The sequence below is a fragment of the Tympanuchus pallidicinctus genome, unplaced genomic scaffold (assembly GCF_026119805.1).
Source record: "Tympanuchus pallidicinctus isolate F22 unplaced genomic scaffold, pur_lepc_1.0 scaffold18, whole genome shotgun sequence".
NCBI classification, from domain to species: Eukaryota; Metazoa; Chordata; class Aves; order Galliformes; family Phasianidae; genus Tympanuchus; species Tympanuchus pallidicinctus.
Genome location: NW_026294699.1, coordinates 10,564,224 through 10,581,449, shown reverse-complemented (window position 1 = coordinate 10,581,449; position 17,226 = coordinate 10,564,224). Strand labels below are relative to the sequence as shown.

General features: G+C 40.7%; 1 protein-coding gene across 2 annotated transcripts in view; it reads left to right on the top strand.

Moving 5' to 3' along the window:
* USP22 (ubiquitin specific peptidase 22) overlaps nt 1-17,226 on the top strand; it is an 87,168-nt gene that overhangs the window by 59,746 nt on the left and 10,196 nt on the right. For both annotated transcript variants that reach the window (XM_052679539.1, XM_052679538.1), the window contains 3 exons: nt 3,065-3,234; nt 9,184-9,331; nt 16,431-16,536. In XM_052679539.1, coding sequence (XP_052535499.1) covers nt 3,065-3,234; nt 9,184-9,331; nt 16,431-16,536 — 424 coding nt within the window. The remainder of the gene's footprint in view (nt 1-3,064; nt 3,235-9,183; nt 9,332-16,430; nt 16,537-17,226) is intronic.

Genomic DNA, 17,226 nt, shown 5'->3' with positions numbered 1-17,226 from the left:
ACCCATCTGCATTTAGAGTTGAGATATCTCACTGGTTGATCTTGCTTGTTCTGGAAACGGTTCATTAAAATCAGAGACAAAGTTATTACTAAAAAGCACAGCAGAAATCTACAGCGTACCACAGCCTTATAAGAGCAGTTAAGTCTGCTGGGAATCGTTGGCATCGGCCCACCCTCTAGACAAGTACTGTCAAATGATTAATAGTGGTGGGCACTACTGATGTTCATACTTACAAAAGTAGACTGCTCCATTTAAGATTTTGACACTTTATTTTTCTCTTAGTTTATGACTGTTATGTTTCAGTGCTGTCTCTTCCAGTTAAATATTGCCAGACTTTCTTAATGGAGAGGGTGTGGCAGACACAACTCATTTACTTTCTGAATATTGCACTGATTGGAATGCTGCATGGGCTTTGGTTTCTAGCTGATTCTCTCCCATAAAACTCCTTTTCCATATGAGTTCCATGCAAGAGAATGTGTCTTTCTAAGTTCAGTCAGTTCTTCAGTACACGTGCATCAAACTTTGATGTTTTTAGGATGCTCCAGTTAGTTATGCAGTAGCTTAGCTGTAGTTCTGTGCATTGTACCTGTCCCATTTCAGATGTCAATTTGAGAGACAGTTTAGCAGCTGCAGTCATTGCTCTCTTAAGGATAAGAGTTATATATGCTCCTTTACCTTTTTCCCTTTCCAGTCAAGTAAGTTCTCATGTTTTACTACATTCACCATTTTCTTACTTTTAAAAGGTTTTGAGGTATTCACATTTCAGCCTTGTCTGTTTTGCAGGTTGTTTTGTGTTGCTTCATTCAAGTGATGCCATAGCATAAGAAGCACCCTTTTTTTTTTTTCTACCTGTGGAGGACCGACACCAAAGACCAAGCAAGAGCAAAGCAAGAGAGCCTATGGAGTTGTAACTGGTTGTCTGGTGGAAGCTTTGAGGAAGATTGATTCTTCTTGTGGTCACAGGGAAACAAGGTCCAGCTTCAGGCATGTGATAAATGATGTTTAATAAATGATTCCAAAAAGCTGCCTTTATGTGTTTGCTTTTACTTGTGATTTTTCTACTAGATATCAAGGGGAAAGAAAAGATAGAGTGAGTCTCCAGGTGGACCTGCTGGTTTCACTTGTCTTCTGTGCTGCACAGGCTGACTTTGAATGCTGCTGCTAACCAGTATAGCCAAGTCTTCCAGAGAGAAAAAGGGAGAGAGCTTTCTGCTCAAAATACCCTGGTGCATCTCAAGCGTGTCCAGGGAGCCTCACAAGCATCAGTTGGCACAGATTGGTTCAAATAAAACCAATAAGTTCTAAATAGATGATAAAGAAGCAGGCAGGAGATACCAACTGAACATTTCTCCACTTGCGTAGCACGAACATCTTTCTGCTTGATATTGTTTGCAGAGATGTGTAGACTGGGGATTGACATAGGACTGTGTACAGTGTTGCAGAATTGCACTGTTTTTCAGACTGCTACACCAAATTAACTATTTAACACTTTGTTAACGACATGCACACATTTGTTGCCTCCCAGCGTGAAAATAAAGCAGCTGATTGCAATGAGCTTTCTGCCCAATAGAAGTTACTGCAATATACATGAGGAACTTTGTCCTGCAATGTGAATAAACAGAAGCACCAGGAAGCTGTTGGAAGGAGGGCTGTGTTTCATTAGGTACAGAAAAGGAGATTTCAGAGGGCTCTGCATCCATCGCCTGCAGCTCAGTGTGCAGCTCCAGCTGATGCAGTGCCGTTTCTCTCTGGTAACATAGCAACTGGACCACACCTCCTCCTGCTGAAAGATGCTGAAGAGCCCTTTGAGCACTGTCTGGTGTACTGCAAGGGAACTGCACCATTTTTAATTAGCACAGCGTTGCCAGCTGATACTTTTCTTTATCTTTTTTTTTTTTTTCCCTGTAGAATGGCAAGGCAATTGTTTGTTCTCTATCGAGTAATTCATTTTTTCATTCATGGTTTATGTAGTAATTCTGTTTATATCGCAAAAAAGGACCACGCTCATTTTAAATTGACAGCAAAATTGTATGTGTGTGTCAGGGCATTTTTTTATCTTGTTTCAGAGTAAACTTTTGATTAAAAAATCATTCTTGTCTACCTGATGACCTTGTTTAGCACTCCTGTATGGTGGCATTAACGTTTTGGAAGAGTACTCAAGGACTTGAGCATGTTTTTCTTCTCACTTAGACTTTGCAAATGACTGAAAGCTTTCCCCACTCCTAACCTCTCTTCAGTGGTGCAACAAAAGAGCATTCCTTTAAGCACCTTGGTTTCCAAGCACAAGAAATCATCTGTGGGCATTACTGAACGTTTGACTTAAGGTGTGATGAATCCTCTTATTCCAAATTGACTTTTGTGATGTGTGCTGTAGATGAAAGTGTGATGTAGTTAAAACACGAGTGGAACTAGCACTGTTCACAGTTATTCTTCAAGGGTGTTTTGTTCAGATCTCGGGTTTTGAACAGAAAGGAGGAAGCACAAAATCTGTACTGGGTGTCACAGCCTGGCTTTTTGTTTGGCTTATATTGAGGCCGTTTCCTTTTCTGGCTGTCTTAGGAAGATATTTGTTGTATTTTGTCAGTACAAAAATCTTACTTCGACTCTGTGACCTGCAAGAGGGAAAGCCTCTTACATGACCTCAGAACAAACTGATTTATTTTAATGTATCATACTGTTGCAGTTTATCAGTTGTTGTTGCCTTTGGGTACGAGCTTGTGGAGGGAGCACGTTTTGGTGATGTTTGGAAAAATGGCCTCTGCAAAAATAGTGCTGTTGGTGGTGCTGTACTTTGAGTTTTATGTTCTTCTAAGAATTTAAAGCAAAACAAACCCCAAAAACAAACAAATCATGCTGTAGTTAAGAAAGCTCGTGGCAGTTTGTGACTTGAGTACATCAAAACCAATAGCCTACCTAAACGTAAAGTTGTGTACTTGGAGCAACACATACATAGTAAATCTGTTAACACCAACTTGGAAATTACATAAAAATGCAAATAATTTAAATGTACTGTTTTCTAAATACAGTAATGCTTACGCATCCCCTCCCCCTTCTGTCTTTATAGGTCTACGAGGGCTAATCAATCTTGGGAACACATGTTTTATGAACTGTATTGTCCAGGCACTTACCCACACTCCACTGCTGCGAGATTTCTTCCTCTCCGACAGGCACAAATGTGAAATGCAAAGCCCCAGCTCATGTCTGGTCTGTGAAATGTCTACGCTTTTTCAGGAGGTGAGTGCTGTTTGCTGCAGTAGCATCACCTTTCCGCAGATGTTGGCTGTTTTGTATCCCAAAAGGGATTGTGTTCTATTTGCAAATGTAGAAGGAATGCAAATTCTGCTTCCCCTTGAGGTCGCAAATCAGAGCAGTAGAGACTGAGATCCTGCTGTCAGAAATACCTGATTGCTGAAAAGAAAACTCTTGGCCTTTGAAGACTTGTGCTTAAGTCATCGTTGCTTAGGCAGTGGTGGGATTGGACGTAATGCAGCACTGCTTGCTTTTCTGAGACTGACCTGCAGTTGTTTATCTCAAAGCTGAATGCGTGTGTTAATTAAACGTGCAAGTTGTAACTGGAAAATATGGTACAGGCTCTTCTGGTCATAATGGGAATAAGAATAAAGCAGTACGTGGCCTTGTGGTTTGAGGAACTGAACTGTGTAGGTTTGTGTAAGTATTTTACTGATGTTGACTCTGTGCTTCCTGACAGAAAACCCTCTGCTATTATCTCTTATGTGGAAACAAATTAATGGCTGGGAGGACGTAGGAAGGTGAATGTGTTGATACAGTTTGCACCTTGCATATATGAGCAGCGGTCTTTTTATTTTTCACCCAGGTGACTGGCCTTGCAACGTGCCTTTCCCTAAGTCTAATCTGTGCTGCATATGATGGGCACGTTCTTGTCCTTAGCTGATAGCAGATGAGCTTTACTATTGCAATGAATTAAGGGCTATATGGCTAAACGTAAGCTTCGGGTTTTAAAAGGAGATGTCTTTAAAAACGAGCTCACACATACACTCCAGTCCTGTGCCTTTCCAGGATTCATCTGCTTTCTTGGTAAGCAGAGCAAAGCAGGGCCATAGTATGTGTTGGTACAAAGCACCTAAAGTAGCTGGGGATGTCTGTGTGCAGCAGCTCGGTGCAGGTGAGTTCAGTGTGTGTGCAAGGTGAAGTCCCCTTAGCCTTTCCAGTATGAAGTTGCTTTCTAATCACACTCGGCACTCACTGCAATCCGTAAATTTCATGCTGTTTATCAGTCATTAGCTGCATACTGTACTTCTTATTTTTGGATTGATTTTTCAATTATTCCTAAGCCTGTCTGGAGAGAAGGTAAAAAAAATCTAAAGGCAGACATAGCAATAGGTAGCAGCTACAGCATTATTCAGACCAGACGTGGAGTTAAATGGGGAAATATCAATAGACACAAAAAAAAGTACATAAAATAATTCCTGTAGACTGGTAATACAGAAATGTATTTGCTTATTATAAAGGAAAAAAAATAATACTGTTATGGTCTTCCATCAGATTGTTGTTTGAAGTCTAATTCTGATTAATTCTGCCATGTTCTGTTTATACACGTGCATTAGAAAAAGAAAAGAAATCCCATGGGAAAGGAGGAAATGAGTATTGCGTTACAGATGGAGTGGCTGGAGGAAACATCAGCACTGCCTGAGCCTGGTCTGTGTTTCCTTTCCTGTATGCTCAGCCCTGCTGATGGCCTGAGATGCCTTTTGCTGGATTATGTATGAGCACGTAGTAAAGAATGGGCAGTTACAGTAATGGGGCTTTAAGTGCAGTGTTCTCATTAAATTTAACTGTAATCAAGCTTAATTTCACACACAACTTTGGGAATCTCAGCCTTCATTTTCCCCAATCAGAATTCATGCCTACACTTGCATTAGTTCTAATAATTGATGTTCTGTAAGATGCATGCAGATGAGCAAAGAGCCACCTCTGATTTTAGACTGTGGGAACAGCAGTGCAGTATTCTGTACTGCAATTGCAGCTAAGTGCTGTGGGAGGAGAACAAAAGGTGACTCCTCAAAGTAAAACAAGCGCTTTGTATTCCACAAACAAAACTGTTGTGTCACATCCAACTTTATTGGTTCTAACGTTAATAATACCACATTGTGTTCATAGCTCACTGCAAATTTCTGTTTCCCATTCAGTTGAATTTCTGCACGTGCAGAATTAAGGCAGGTATCTTACAGTCCTGATCTGGTTATCTTTCACATCCCAAATATATGGCATAGGATTCTTCATTCTAACTATTACATCTCTGCACAGATAAGGTCTGAATGAAGGACAGCCAACTAGTGGAGATCTCAGCACTGCGGTTCTTAAGAATTCCTTTGTAATTGAATTACCAGGGAAAGTTGAGTTCAGGTTCTATCTTGTTTTTAGGAAGCTTTCCCACCAGGATTAACGGATGCAGTTATCCCAAGGCGCCTTGCCCAGTGACAGACGATCGGGGCAAGGGTTAATTTATTTCATCTCCCCTCCACCCTTTCTTTTTCTGAAGGTGTGATCTTAGGCAAATGGAATGCCAGGGGATGTGGAGAATGCATGCAAGTAAGAATTCTTGTGGAGAAAGAGACCAGTTTGAACATTAAGTGAAACATAGGATATGTAAATAAGCAAATTTTACTCTTCTGCAGTTTAACAGAAATTAATTTCTCCCTACTTTTTATGTTAAAAAAAAATCATTTAATTATATAGGTTATATCAATGATTTGTCTGCGTTAAGTAGGAAAGTCTAAAGTTCTTCCACCTTGTGGTGGGTTGGTGGTGAGTGCCAGTTAGTTCTCTAGACTGAGTTCTCACCTTGAGCTTTTCTTGCAAGCGTGCAAAGCAATAATCTGAGGGTTTGTTTGTTTTTAAATAACTATCAGTGAACGTTCTCACTTGAGCTGCTGAAACCTCTTTCTCAGTGTAACCATGACATGAATTGCAAAAGAAAAGGAATGAAAAGGATTTGGGAAGAGCAGCGGTGGAACTAGATGAAGGGAAAATGGAACATACAGAATATGTTCATGAACCCTTTTTTGCTGAAAGGGTTTGTGTACTCTTTTACCCACTGGTATTTGTGTTTTAGTTTTGATTTACCAACAAAAATTCATTCTAGGATGGTCCACATCCCAGCGTTTAGGTAAGTTTGTGTGTGGAGTAACCACTCAGTGCATTAGGATGGGTGGATTTGTACTCTGTGACCAGAATAGCAAGGATACCTGGGAATGCAGCAGAATGCAGCACATCCACTCAGAAATGTAAAGAACAAAGCCTTCTTTGTTCCCATCATTAGTCATCCCCAGCAGCCTATCGAAGTTCCCAGCACAACTGTGTGAAGTTGAGAAGTGAGGACGAAAAGGAGAAGAAATGAGATGATGTATGGCTTTGATATCTTAAGATTGTACAGGGTTGGAGCAGCTTGTATATAAAATAAGTTGCAAGGGAAGTAGAAAGTAGAAAAGGAGTTAGGACCCTTATTGTAGATAGAGACCTTGCATATGGTAAGGGAGAATGCAAATTTGGGGCCTATTTAGTAAAATCTCATCTCTGAAATCAGAATAGAAAATACACAGAGCCTGAAGGTGTTTGTCTGGATCCTCAAAGCTTTACATTTTTGGGGAAACCTCTGTCAGTGTTGTTATATTCTGGAAGATGTTACCCGCTCCCTTTATCCACTGTAAGTTTTCTGTACAACTGAAGTCCTTTGAGAACTAATTTCTAAGAGGAGCTGTTAGCTTTTCAAATTGCACTGGAGCCTGGGATGGGATTTATGCCTGTAAATTCTTGATTACAAGGGAAGTGTGAAGTTGGTATGTGTACAGGATACATCAGATGCATCTGTTTATTCACAGAATTGAGGAACATCCTTACGTGTTTTTCTGGCAGGAAAAAGGAGTGCAGGTGTTTGTTTTGTTAGTTTTTTTTCCTCCCTGACCAGTATTGATATGTTTTTGGTAGCAGTAATGCAAAATACAAAGCCAAGACTCTTCCAAGTCAAATGTTTAAGTGGGACAAACACGGTTACTCAAGTTGTGCATAAGACTGAGGACACTGCATCCTGCTTTAACCCAGAACAGCAATTAAATAGTGCCTCACCAGTCATTTGCAAATTGCTAGAAGTAATCCTCTTTGAAATAAACAACTCATACTGTTGGATTGGAAATGTTTTCAAAGAGAAAAATATTTTAATTTCTGCTTGGAAGAATTGTGCCACTGAAGTCTTTTAGAGGTGACTTACAAAGACAACCATTTAGATTTGCACAGTTAATGAAAAGCTTTGTGTAATAATGAATAAATAAGGCTTTAAATTGACTTTTTTCCTTCTGTTTTTTATCTTTTTCATGTATTGAATCAGTGCTGGTAAGTTGGTCTTTCCAGCAGCAAGGAAACAGCAAAGTTGGAATGGATGTTTTATACATTTATACAATACTGCTGCTGCACACACTCAGATCCTTTTGTTTCATTTTGGTGTATAGAATAGGGAGTCTTTCTCTGCTTCTTCTGCATACATGTATGGTTATCAGAGCTTTCCCTGGTTGTGTTTCTAGTTTCTGTGTGATAATCACCAGTAATGCAATGAAGCTTCCTGTTAGGTTCTTCCCATCCCAATGAAGCACGAGAGAATGTAAAAGCTGCTGGCAGGTCCAGTGTCTGCAGTGGAGTAATTATGGAGAGTGCTGTTGGTGGAAATGACTGGCGAGCTCTGGGACTAATTGTAAGGAATGACAGAACAGAGAAGTTTTATTGCTGCAGTCCCCCGAATTATGTTGAGCAGCAGCTGTGTCAGCAGATTTCAATTAGCACACCACCGCTCCGGTCCCTTGGTGTCATTCTTGTTGGCATCCCAGTGGAGTATTGATCTTTTTATTTATAGAAACACTTTGTGGTGGTTGGCTGCAGAGGTATATCTTCTGATTTGGAAGAAGGGGAGCTCACAATAATTAAAAATATATGTATTTTTTAAGGAAATGCATTGAAACGTGGCTTTATGAGTAGATAAGCCAGTTCTAGCACCGTTTGCCCTCAGAAGACCAACTGTGTTTGTAGCCAAGGCCGGTGCTTGCACCTATAGGAAATGCTCAGGCTGGGTGAGGGAGAACTTGAAACTGGGAAAGGAAGCCTGCTTTTCCAGTAAGAGTGAGAAATGACGGACTGCTGGGTTTTTTAACCTGATTTTTGTTGTGTGCATTTGCTGCTTGCTGTATTCTGTGTTTGGGAAGAAGAACTAAAAATAAACGTCTGTAAGTTTGGTAGGATCGTGGCAAAATGTAATTGCGGTGTTGCAGGCGCCCTTTACTGGCAAATAGCTTTTTATAGGTCAGGGAAGGCGGAAGGCCGTACAAATCTCCAACTGTTAAAAATATTGCCCTTAAGTGCTTTCTTTTGTAACATTCCTCAGTGAAATACCAGTTGGATCAATGCATGTTGGTACACTGCCATGGGGGAGTTTGCGTTTGCAGATATTCTGTCCTCATCAGGCTGCAGACCAGTATTTCCAAATCCAGATGGAGCCTGAAACCTGGCTGAACAACCTTGTCTGGGCTTTTCCTGATGCTCTGCTGGAGCATCTCTCAGAGTAGCTCTCTGCATTGCTTTTGGGACCAGTACCAAGGTGCAGCAGTTCTTGAACGAAGGCAGAAGTCAGCTTGCTCGGGGAAGGCTGCTGGCTTTAGCCTCAGGCTGGGGGTGCCAGAGTTGGTGTCAGGAGTGAGGAAAAGGTGGTGGCAGACTCAGATGAGATGAAAGGAGTTGCAGCAGCAGGGCTTGGATGAAATGGAGAAGGGTGAGGAAGGAGCTGAGCCTCAAGCCAGGAAAGCAGAGACCACTACTGGTTTGGGTTATTTATGTATGTATGTATTTATTTATTTAAAGTGGAACGTGGCAGATCTTTCAGAAATTTCTCTTTCAATAAAAGGCATCGATATCAGGTTGTTTTGAGAGTTTTGTCCCTCTTTCGTTAATGCTAATCCGTAGCTAAATGAAAGAAACTTCTCAGTTCTGAGACTATTTCTTCAGTAGTCTGTGATTAAAAACTGTCTTTTTCATTATTAAGACCATCAAAGTTAAATGATTTAAATTTACTTGACTAATTGCGCTCATAAAGATTTTAATAATTAAATGCATTAAGGCTGTGTAACTTGTTAACAGTCATGTCCTTTTCTTTGCTTTGAGCAGTTTTACTCTGGGCACCGATCTCCTCACATTCCATATAGGTTATTGCACCTGGTATGGACTCATGCACGGCATTTAGCAGGGTACGAGCAACAAGATGCACACGAGTTCCTCATTGCTGCATTAGATGTGCTACACAGACACTGCAAAGGTAAGGCTTGTGCCGAGTCTTCAATCAACAAGGAATGTTGGATCAAAAGGAGGTAGAGCAAAGAGTATCTTCCAGTAAAGCAGTCTTAGCAAGTTGCTTTTAAAACATCTGATAGGCTCAACAGACAAGACTGTTCCCACTGTCAAAATTTCCTAATAAGAAGCAGACTGGTCTTTGCGTTGGTTTGAATGACCATCATGTTCTTCTCTTACTGGCTGAGAGTCTTTTCAGTTTCCATTTTAATTCCGAGTGTACTTGAGGTAGTTGGAACTCAGTGTGTCACCACTGATGAAAAGAACACAGGGGAGGCTGAGGCTGTTTTGCTTAAATATGATTCCGCTGTGTTGTGCTGCCCTATTGCTTACAGGAACATGAATAGGAAAAAAAAATGAATATTTGTTTTTGATACTGTGTTTATTAATACATACACCAAATATGTAATTGCACAATATAGTAAAAAGCACTCAGTGGCCTGCTTCTAGGAGTGAACTATCTAAGGTGTAAATCAATGGATTGGGAATACTGTATGGAATTATGTATTATATGTTTGTTAATTGGATAAAATCTTAACTGCGAACTCTTTGATTTGTTGTTTGGTCTAATTTGATTCTCTTACTCGCACAGGCATTTTCTACTATGCTTGTAAGGGAAGATAGTAGGGTTGATGCTGACAAAACCTAAAAAAGTTTCTTTGTCACTAAAAATAAGCTTTAAAGCACTCAAATTTCCTCTAGTGCTCTTAGAAAAAGCTCTTAGAAGTTGGTTTTGTGGCTTGTCAGTGGACTATCAGAAAGAAGGCTGCTGCTGCTTCCTTGAAACGTTTTGAAGTCTTGCTTTTCTCTTTGAGAGAGCCTTACACAGTAGCAGATGTGCTTGTTCAGTTTCATAATAGGTGTCCTTCAAAAGAGCCTTCTCCAGAGCCAGTACTTCCAAGGAAAGGTGTCCACAGAGCAGTCCTTGTGTAATCATTAATATCTGCCATTCGACAACCACTAACAGAAATTCAGCAAGCTTAATGAAAGAGTGTTGAAGTGCTGTGAGGAATAGAGTCAATCCAGGTACTCACCTCTCTTGCACTGTGTATAAACAGTGAAAAAACCCAGCTGCAAACAGAAATGTTTTCTTCTTGCTGTAACATTTCTGAACTGTTGGCCTAACTAATTTTGAAGCTTTTTCATCTTCTCCAGTACAGAATGATGCATGTATTTCTTGCATGCTTCAAGATCACTTTGTGAAGGTGTAGTATTTTCTTAGAATTCAAAGAAAAAGCTTGTAACCATAAATGTCCCTGAGAAATAACCTGGAAAGAGTTTGTTTTTTTCTTACACGTGTTTTGGCTTTAAATGAAGAATCTCTGGAGTTACCAACAAAACGGAGCTTGCTCAGCTGTATCTTTACTCTTCATTCTGTTTGGCCTCTCTGGTCCAAATGAAACTGAAGCTGTGAAGAAGATCTGTATGACACCCTGGTTGGAAAGGACATGTGCGTGTGTGGGTTGTTGTGCAGTTGGTTGGGGATCACAGAGTTGTTGACAACACACAGTTTCATAGCACATTAAGCGAGCTCAAACTAGGTTTTTTAATCTTTAGTGCTGAGCTTTTATGGCTTGTGGGTACCACTGGCATTCAGTCCAAGGACTGGAGTCCAGTTGTTTAATTAAAACCCTCAGGTTTGAGGTATTTGCATGAACGTAACGGCATCATTACAGCGCTACCAGTGGGAAGGTGGTGTCACGAGATCCTTCGTATCTGTGCGCCCAGCTTTTAGAACATCTGCTTCTGAAGAGCTGGAGACAGGCTTGTATTAAACAATGGTAAATAACCTATGCCACATCAAAGCCATTTAAAAGAAGTGGTTGAGCAGTTGTGTGGGAACCAAACCAGTTCATGTAAACCAGAACTTCAAGTACGGTCACGATAAGGCACCTTTGGAATGAGCTGGTTATTTAGCTGCATAGTGAGACTGCTTGCCCACTTACATGCTTAGGCATGCAGGCAGACACACGTGTAAAATGCACATATGACAACATATTAGTAAGAATACATCCTAAAGTTACAGTAAGCAAATAATGCTTTCTCTCCCAGTATTAAAGATTTGTTTTATAGAATTAAAAAACTTCTCAAGTTTACATGTCATAGTAATCAAGTTCAGCAGTTAGACACAGTATTGTCACGGGTATAATTGTGTTCAAAAGCCCCATCTCCTGGATATCATCCATGATCACCATGGATTTAAGTACATAAGTAAATGAAAGTGCTCCTTATGTTAAGAAGGATAAATACCCCATGATGCTGCTTTGACTGATGCCAGTCATCGCTTTTCCATTCCATTTACTTTGCTTTCCAGGAAATGCTCTAATGCAAGTCAGAGGATGCTGTGAATTCTCATTATTGGTCTGTCATTACCTAAATTTGGAAAATGCAACTTTATTGTGCATTAACAGATAAATGTTGTAGTGCTGCATCGTACCAAGCACAAAATGATCTGCCCTAAAATTCGTGTATGGGCTGGCCAGGTAGTCACAAGAAAAGAAAAGTTGTATTCCTCTGTGGATTTACTGGGGTCCTTGTCTGCCTTCTATTTCAAGAATGTGACTGCAAGGGAGCAAACTCTGTTCTGTGTGTCTAATGTATATGCAAAGGTATGTGCAGCCCTTAACACTGATAGGAATCTTCTTCCTTATTCTTTTTTTTTTTAATGGTGACTGAGTAAATACTTGGTTTTAGTTAATTGTAGTGAAATTGTGAAGCTCAGGGTTCCTGTGTGATCACCCACGTAAACCACATCTCAGGGGTGATGGCTCTCCTGTGTCACACAGTTGTGCTGAGCTGCAGCATCTGAGCTGGGCGCATTCTGATGGCTCACAGGGCTGCTCTGCTGTGCAGTGACACCAGGTATTTCTGAAGGAAAAGGAATTGAGTCTGTAGTGCTTATGCATCATATTTTTTCATTTCAACAGCTGAAAAAGGCTGAGTTAATTGAAAAGTAACATTTTGGTGAGGAAAAAATGGCTAAGCTGTTAATTCCTCCTCTTTCTACCATTAAGCTAACTGTGCACACGGTCTGTGCTTTAAAAGCCTCCTCCAAGTGAAAATGCAATGTTTTTTCCATCTGAATTCTTCTTCCAGCATTGCTACTGAAAGATGCTGCTCAGGCTGTACCTCCACCTTGTGCAGTTCAGTCTCTCTGGCTGGTTTATAGAGTTTAGAGTTCTGCGGTGCCATTGCATGTTGGCATTTGTGGTCCTGCTCCCCACAAAGGCTTCACAATGAGAATCAGAGCTCTGCAGTCACATATTAGTCTCTTTCCCAGGGTGATGCTACAATAAGCTTTGCTGTGTAGGTGATGGCCACCTCCTTTCTATTGGAGCCCAATTAGTCACATGGACTTTGGCATGTGTTGACTTTGATCTTTCAGCTGTTGTGCACAGCTTTGATTTTCAGTATCTGAATGTATTTGGAATATAGAAGATGCTGAAATGATTGGGCATTGGTCTGTTGTTTCCTGCATGCGTTCTTAGGCTGTTCAGTGAATAACACAGCAGATAACCTGCTCTTAGTGCAGGATCCTCCAGGAGTTCCAGGCTTCCTCATTTGTTAAAGAAGTGTCATGCAGGGCTGTATCTGCCCGCTCCAAGTAGCAGAAGTTCAGCTGTTAGTTGGGATGGCAAGCAGGCCATCCGTGCTGTGGGAGAAACTCACATTTATAATTCCACAGACTCCTGTGATGGCACAATTCTGTTCATCCGAGTTCATCCCATTTTACTAACCACGTCTTGCTCTTGCTCAAAATTGGAGAAACTTAGGCCAGAATTGTTGAATTGTAATTTTTTTCAGTATGGAGCAAGTCTTCAATTGAAAAGTTCATATTCAGCCCAGAGAAATTACTGGCTGCATTTTTTTTCTTAATAACAACAGCAACACCATCAAAGAGCAGTAGATCAGTATCTTTCTGTGCTAAGATTTGGAAAGCAGATTAAAAAAAAATTGAAGTAATGCTGCATTTTGATCCTGAGCTTTATTCACCCGGCGCTACCCACATCTCTCACAGCAACCACAGAAAGTGATGGTTTCGAGTTGGTCGTTCCTCATTTATCTGCTTCTCACGAAGCAGTTTGCGTTCATCTTCAACAGCTCTGCTACAAAGCAAATCTGAAGCCTGGTGCTGAGGATCATGTCAGAAAGAGCTGTGCTGAGCTTTGGGAGCAAAGCAGGAGCCTGCGCTGTGTGTTGTGCAGGATGTTCTCAGGAACTGGTAAAGCATGTGTGTGTGGAACATGTCATCTGCTGCAGTCCGTAGAAATTAATGTGTGCAGAGTTATGATGGAGGGCAAACAAGGACGTGTTCAGAACAGTGGGGACCAAAGCAAAGCAGAACAGTCAACGCTTCTGTCTTGTTTTGATAAATGTCCCATGTAAAATGCTACTAGTTTTTAATGCCTTTTTCTCCTTTAAAATCCGGAAACCAGAGGTAAAACTAATTTATTTCTATTTCAAAACCACACTCAAGTTAATAAGTAATCTGTATATCTGTTTTTACCATTATTAGTTATGATTTAACTTCAGTAATACATCAAATATGTTTGAACACAAGTTAATGTGCTTGGTAATTGCACAGGCATGGTAACATTTTGGTTTTTTAAAGTTCCACTTAATTTGAATTCAAGCTTTTAAACTAATTTTTCTTTCCTTCTCTTAACGACATTAGTATGTGTGTTGATGCAGTTTTGAGTTTAGTTTTACACTTGTTCTCACCAGTCCTTTACAGCAAGCTGCTGATTTCTTAGTAAGAATTATAAACAGCTTTAAAAATCAAACCTGGAAAGCTAAAACCAACTCTGTAAGATAGAAATGTTACAGGTAACCTTAACTTGAGCACAACGACCTCACAGCTTCCAGTTCTCAGCTGCATAATATCCCTCCTCTCGGCATCTGTTCCACATTGACTGGTGCGAGTAGGTGGTAATCTGACTTCCCTCCCTCCCCCAACCAAATGTCATGGGAAACAATGTAGAGTGGGTAATGCCCTTCTGTTTTGCTGTGAACAGGCTTGCAGGATATTCTTTTGAGACCCTCTAGTTACTGATGCTAATTGCTTGTGTAATTGAAAAGGGAGCTCTTGCTCTCCCGGAGGCGGCGATGGCTGCCTATTACAGGTGCCCAGCAGGGATGTTACCTGTGGTCTACTGATACTCTCTGGATGCTCATTCTCTGCTTCTGCCCTCTTGCTATAGAGGGAAGGAATCAATCTGAGATTACAGGAATGTAGCAGTTGTTTTGTTTTGTTTTTTTTAATGAAGCATTGAAAGCAAAGATAGAAAGCGTAGGGTTATATATTTTTTAAATCCACATGTGGTCATTAAAGCTTATATGTGATGTTTTTGTAAGGTGAGGAATGTCTTGTACTATCTGCGTGTGCACTCTGTCCACTACTTTAGCATAATTCAGCCCTTCTGAGGATCCCAGGATCAGAAAGATTCAGCAGAAATGCTGATCAAAAAGTGTCCGAGTCCAGGTCACCCCTACCTGGAAGCGTGCACATCTCAAATCTAATTGTAGAGCGTTTTGCTCAACAGGCATTTTAAGGAGACAGTATGTGATTCCTGGCAACTCAAACAAAAGTCGTAAAGCAGATGGATGAGAGCTTGGCTGAGGCATTTAGGATCTAATTGACTCAGGTGGCCAGCTGCCGTTGGTGGGTGTCAGTTACTTCCATACTTAGGATCAGGTGGAACCTTACTCAGTAACATCTTTCCACAGACTTCTGAAGCACCACATAACAGAAAGGTTGTCCCTTCTTAAGACTGCTGCAAGAAGACTTCAGCAAAGAAAAGCTTCCGTTGGTTTATTCAGGTGGTTTTGGACACACTTGTCTAGAGATTAATTACTTTTGAGTAATAGCTGTGATTTGAGGAGTCAGCAGCTTAGTACTCAATTTCTGAAGTAGCAATACTTGGTGGTAAGTTAAAGGTCCCAGGGAAGCTGGCAGAACTCTGTTGTCTTAGCAGTTTCTGTTACAGGATATTGGAAGGCACATGGAAATGTACTTTACAGAATAATTAGTTGCTGCTGTGAAATAATTTGTGTGCATCTGTTTGCAGAGCAAAACTGACTGCATCTAACCTACCTAAGGAAGTCAGCATAAGTCTCAGAAATGGAAGGAGAAAAGTGTCACTCCTGTTTTACCTATGGAGAGTAGAAGGAGAGTGCTTCAAAGCTGAGAACTGTGCCAAGAAGTTATTGCTTATTTACTGCATCCTCTGTTTAATCTAAGAAAGCTGAATTGGCATTATCTCCATGCTGATCATAAAAATGAATTGCTGAGCTCCTTAGACCTTCAGTGACAGTTCATAGGGTTTGGAAGATAGGTGTGTGACCGTGGTATCCCTTGAGAAGCTAGAGGGCTGCCTTGGAAGAATCTTTCCAGCTCTGATAAGAACATCTCTCATTTTCTGACTGGTGAAAAGTTGAATGGAAGGTAAATGCTGGAAGCCCAGGGTGCAGGCAGCAGGCTGATGGTCTCAGCAGCACTCCTCTCCTGCACAGCCCTCAGGAGTTGAGGGTGTTAGAATTAAAAAGCAGCATTTGCTGATGTTTCTCCTCTGTGTTCATTTAGGAAAATAACAGAACCCTGTCTAAGCAGAAATTAATGCTTTGTGGTAAAGCTCTGGCCATTTGGGTAGCTGCAAATGTGGCACGGTGGCCCTCTTAGTGAAGTTTAGAGAGTCATTTTCATTAACTGTTCTGGCAGTTCTTTCATCTTAGGAGTTGATCTTCACACCAGATAGCACAAAGCACATCTCTGCAAAGGGAAACAGGGCTGTGCCATGAAAAGGAATTTGCTGACCACTGTAATAGCTTCACCTCTACAGGAGCTAACTGCCTCTGGTCACCTTCTGATTCTCTTTTATATTTTTTATAGTTCTCTTTTTGTCTCCTCATTTTTATTTGCACAACGTTTTCAGGGTTCCACATTGTCTATGTGAACTTGCAGTATGTTTGAATTTCGTTATAAAGAGCTACTGGAGTCACAATCCAAGACAAACTGCTATTTCCTAGGAGGGTTTTTGACTTCTCAGTCTGTGTTTGCATTCCTCCAGGTGATGATAATGGGAAGAAGGCCAACAATCCCAACCACTGTAACTGCATCATAGACCAAATCTTCACAGGCGGACTACAGTCTGATGTTACCTGTCAGGTCTGCCAGTAAGTGTTTTTATTCCAATTCTGTGCTCTGGTTTGAAGCTGCATGCTCTCTGCTGCAGCAGTGTACTGAATTCTTTCTTGAGTATCAGTAAAGTAACAACAAAATTCCTGCAAGATGAGAACTGTTGAAATACAACAGCTGAATGCAATAAATTGCCAGTTAACTATCATATATTAAGAGATACCAACTATAGAAGGCTTCACAGACTTAGGATTATAGATTTCGTACTACTTTTAAAAGGTGGATGATTTCCAAGATTGTGAGAGAAAGACTTCCCAGATCTCTTTAGTTCCAGAAATCTGCAACTGTCGCTGCATTAGAAGAAAATTCTGATATGCAACCATATCTTCCTTCAGTTAGAAGCTGCAGGTATCTTCAGGACAGGTTTCCAAGAGGCTGATGTTAGCTGGTCTCAGGCAGCAGCAAGTGAATGTCTTACAAGAGTAAGAAAAATTGTGTTTGTTCTGCTGTGCACTGAGGCAAGCTGCCTTCTCTTTCAAGATGTTTGGTGTCACCACAGTTCAGAAGTCAGAATTCCTGTTTTATAAACTTTTTTTTGGCTTGTATTCTTCATAATTACTCGCAGTGTCCCATAGGTGGACAGTTGTGCTGTGCTTGATTGAATCTGTTTTTATTCTTGAGAAGAGAGAGATTCGCTGTAGGAGAAAAGTGTGAACTTACGTTCTTAG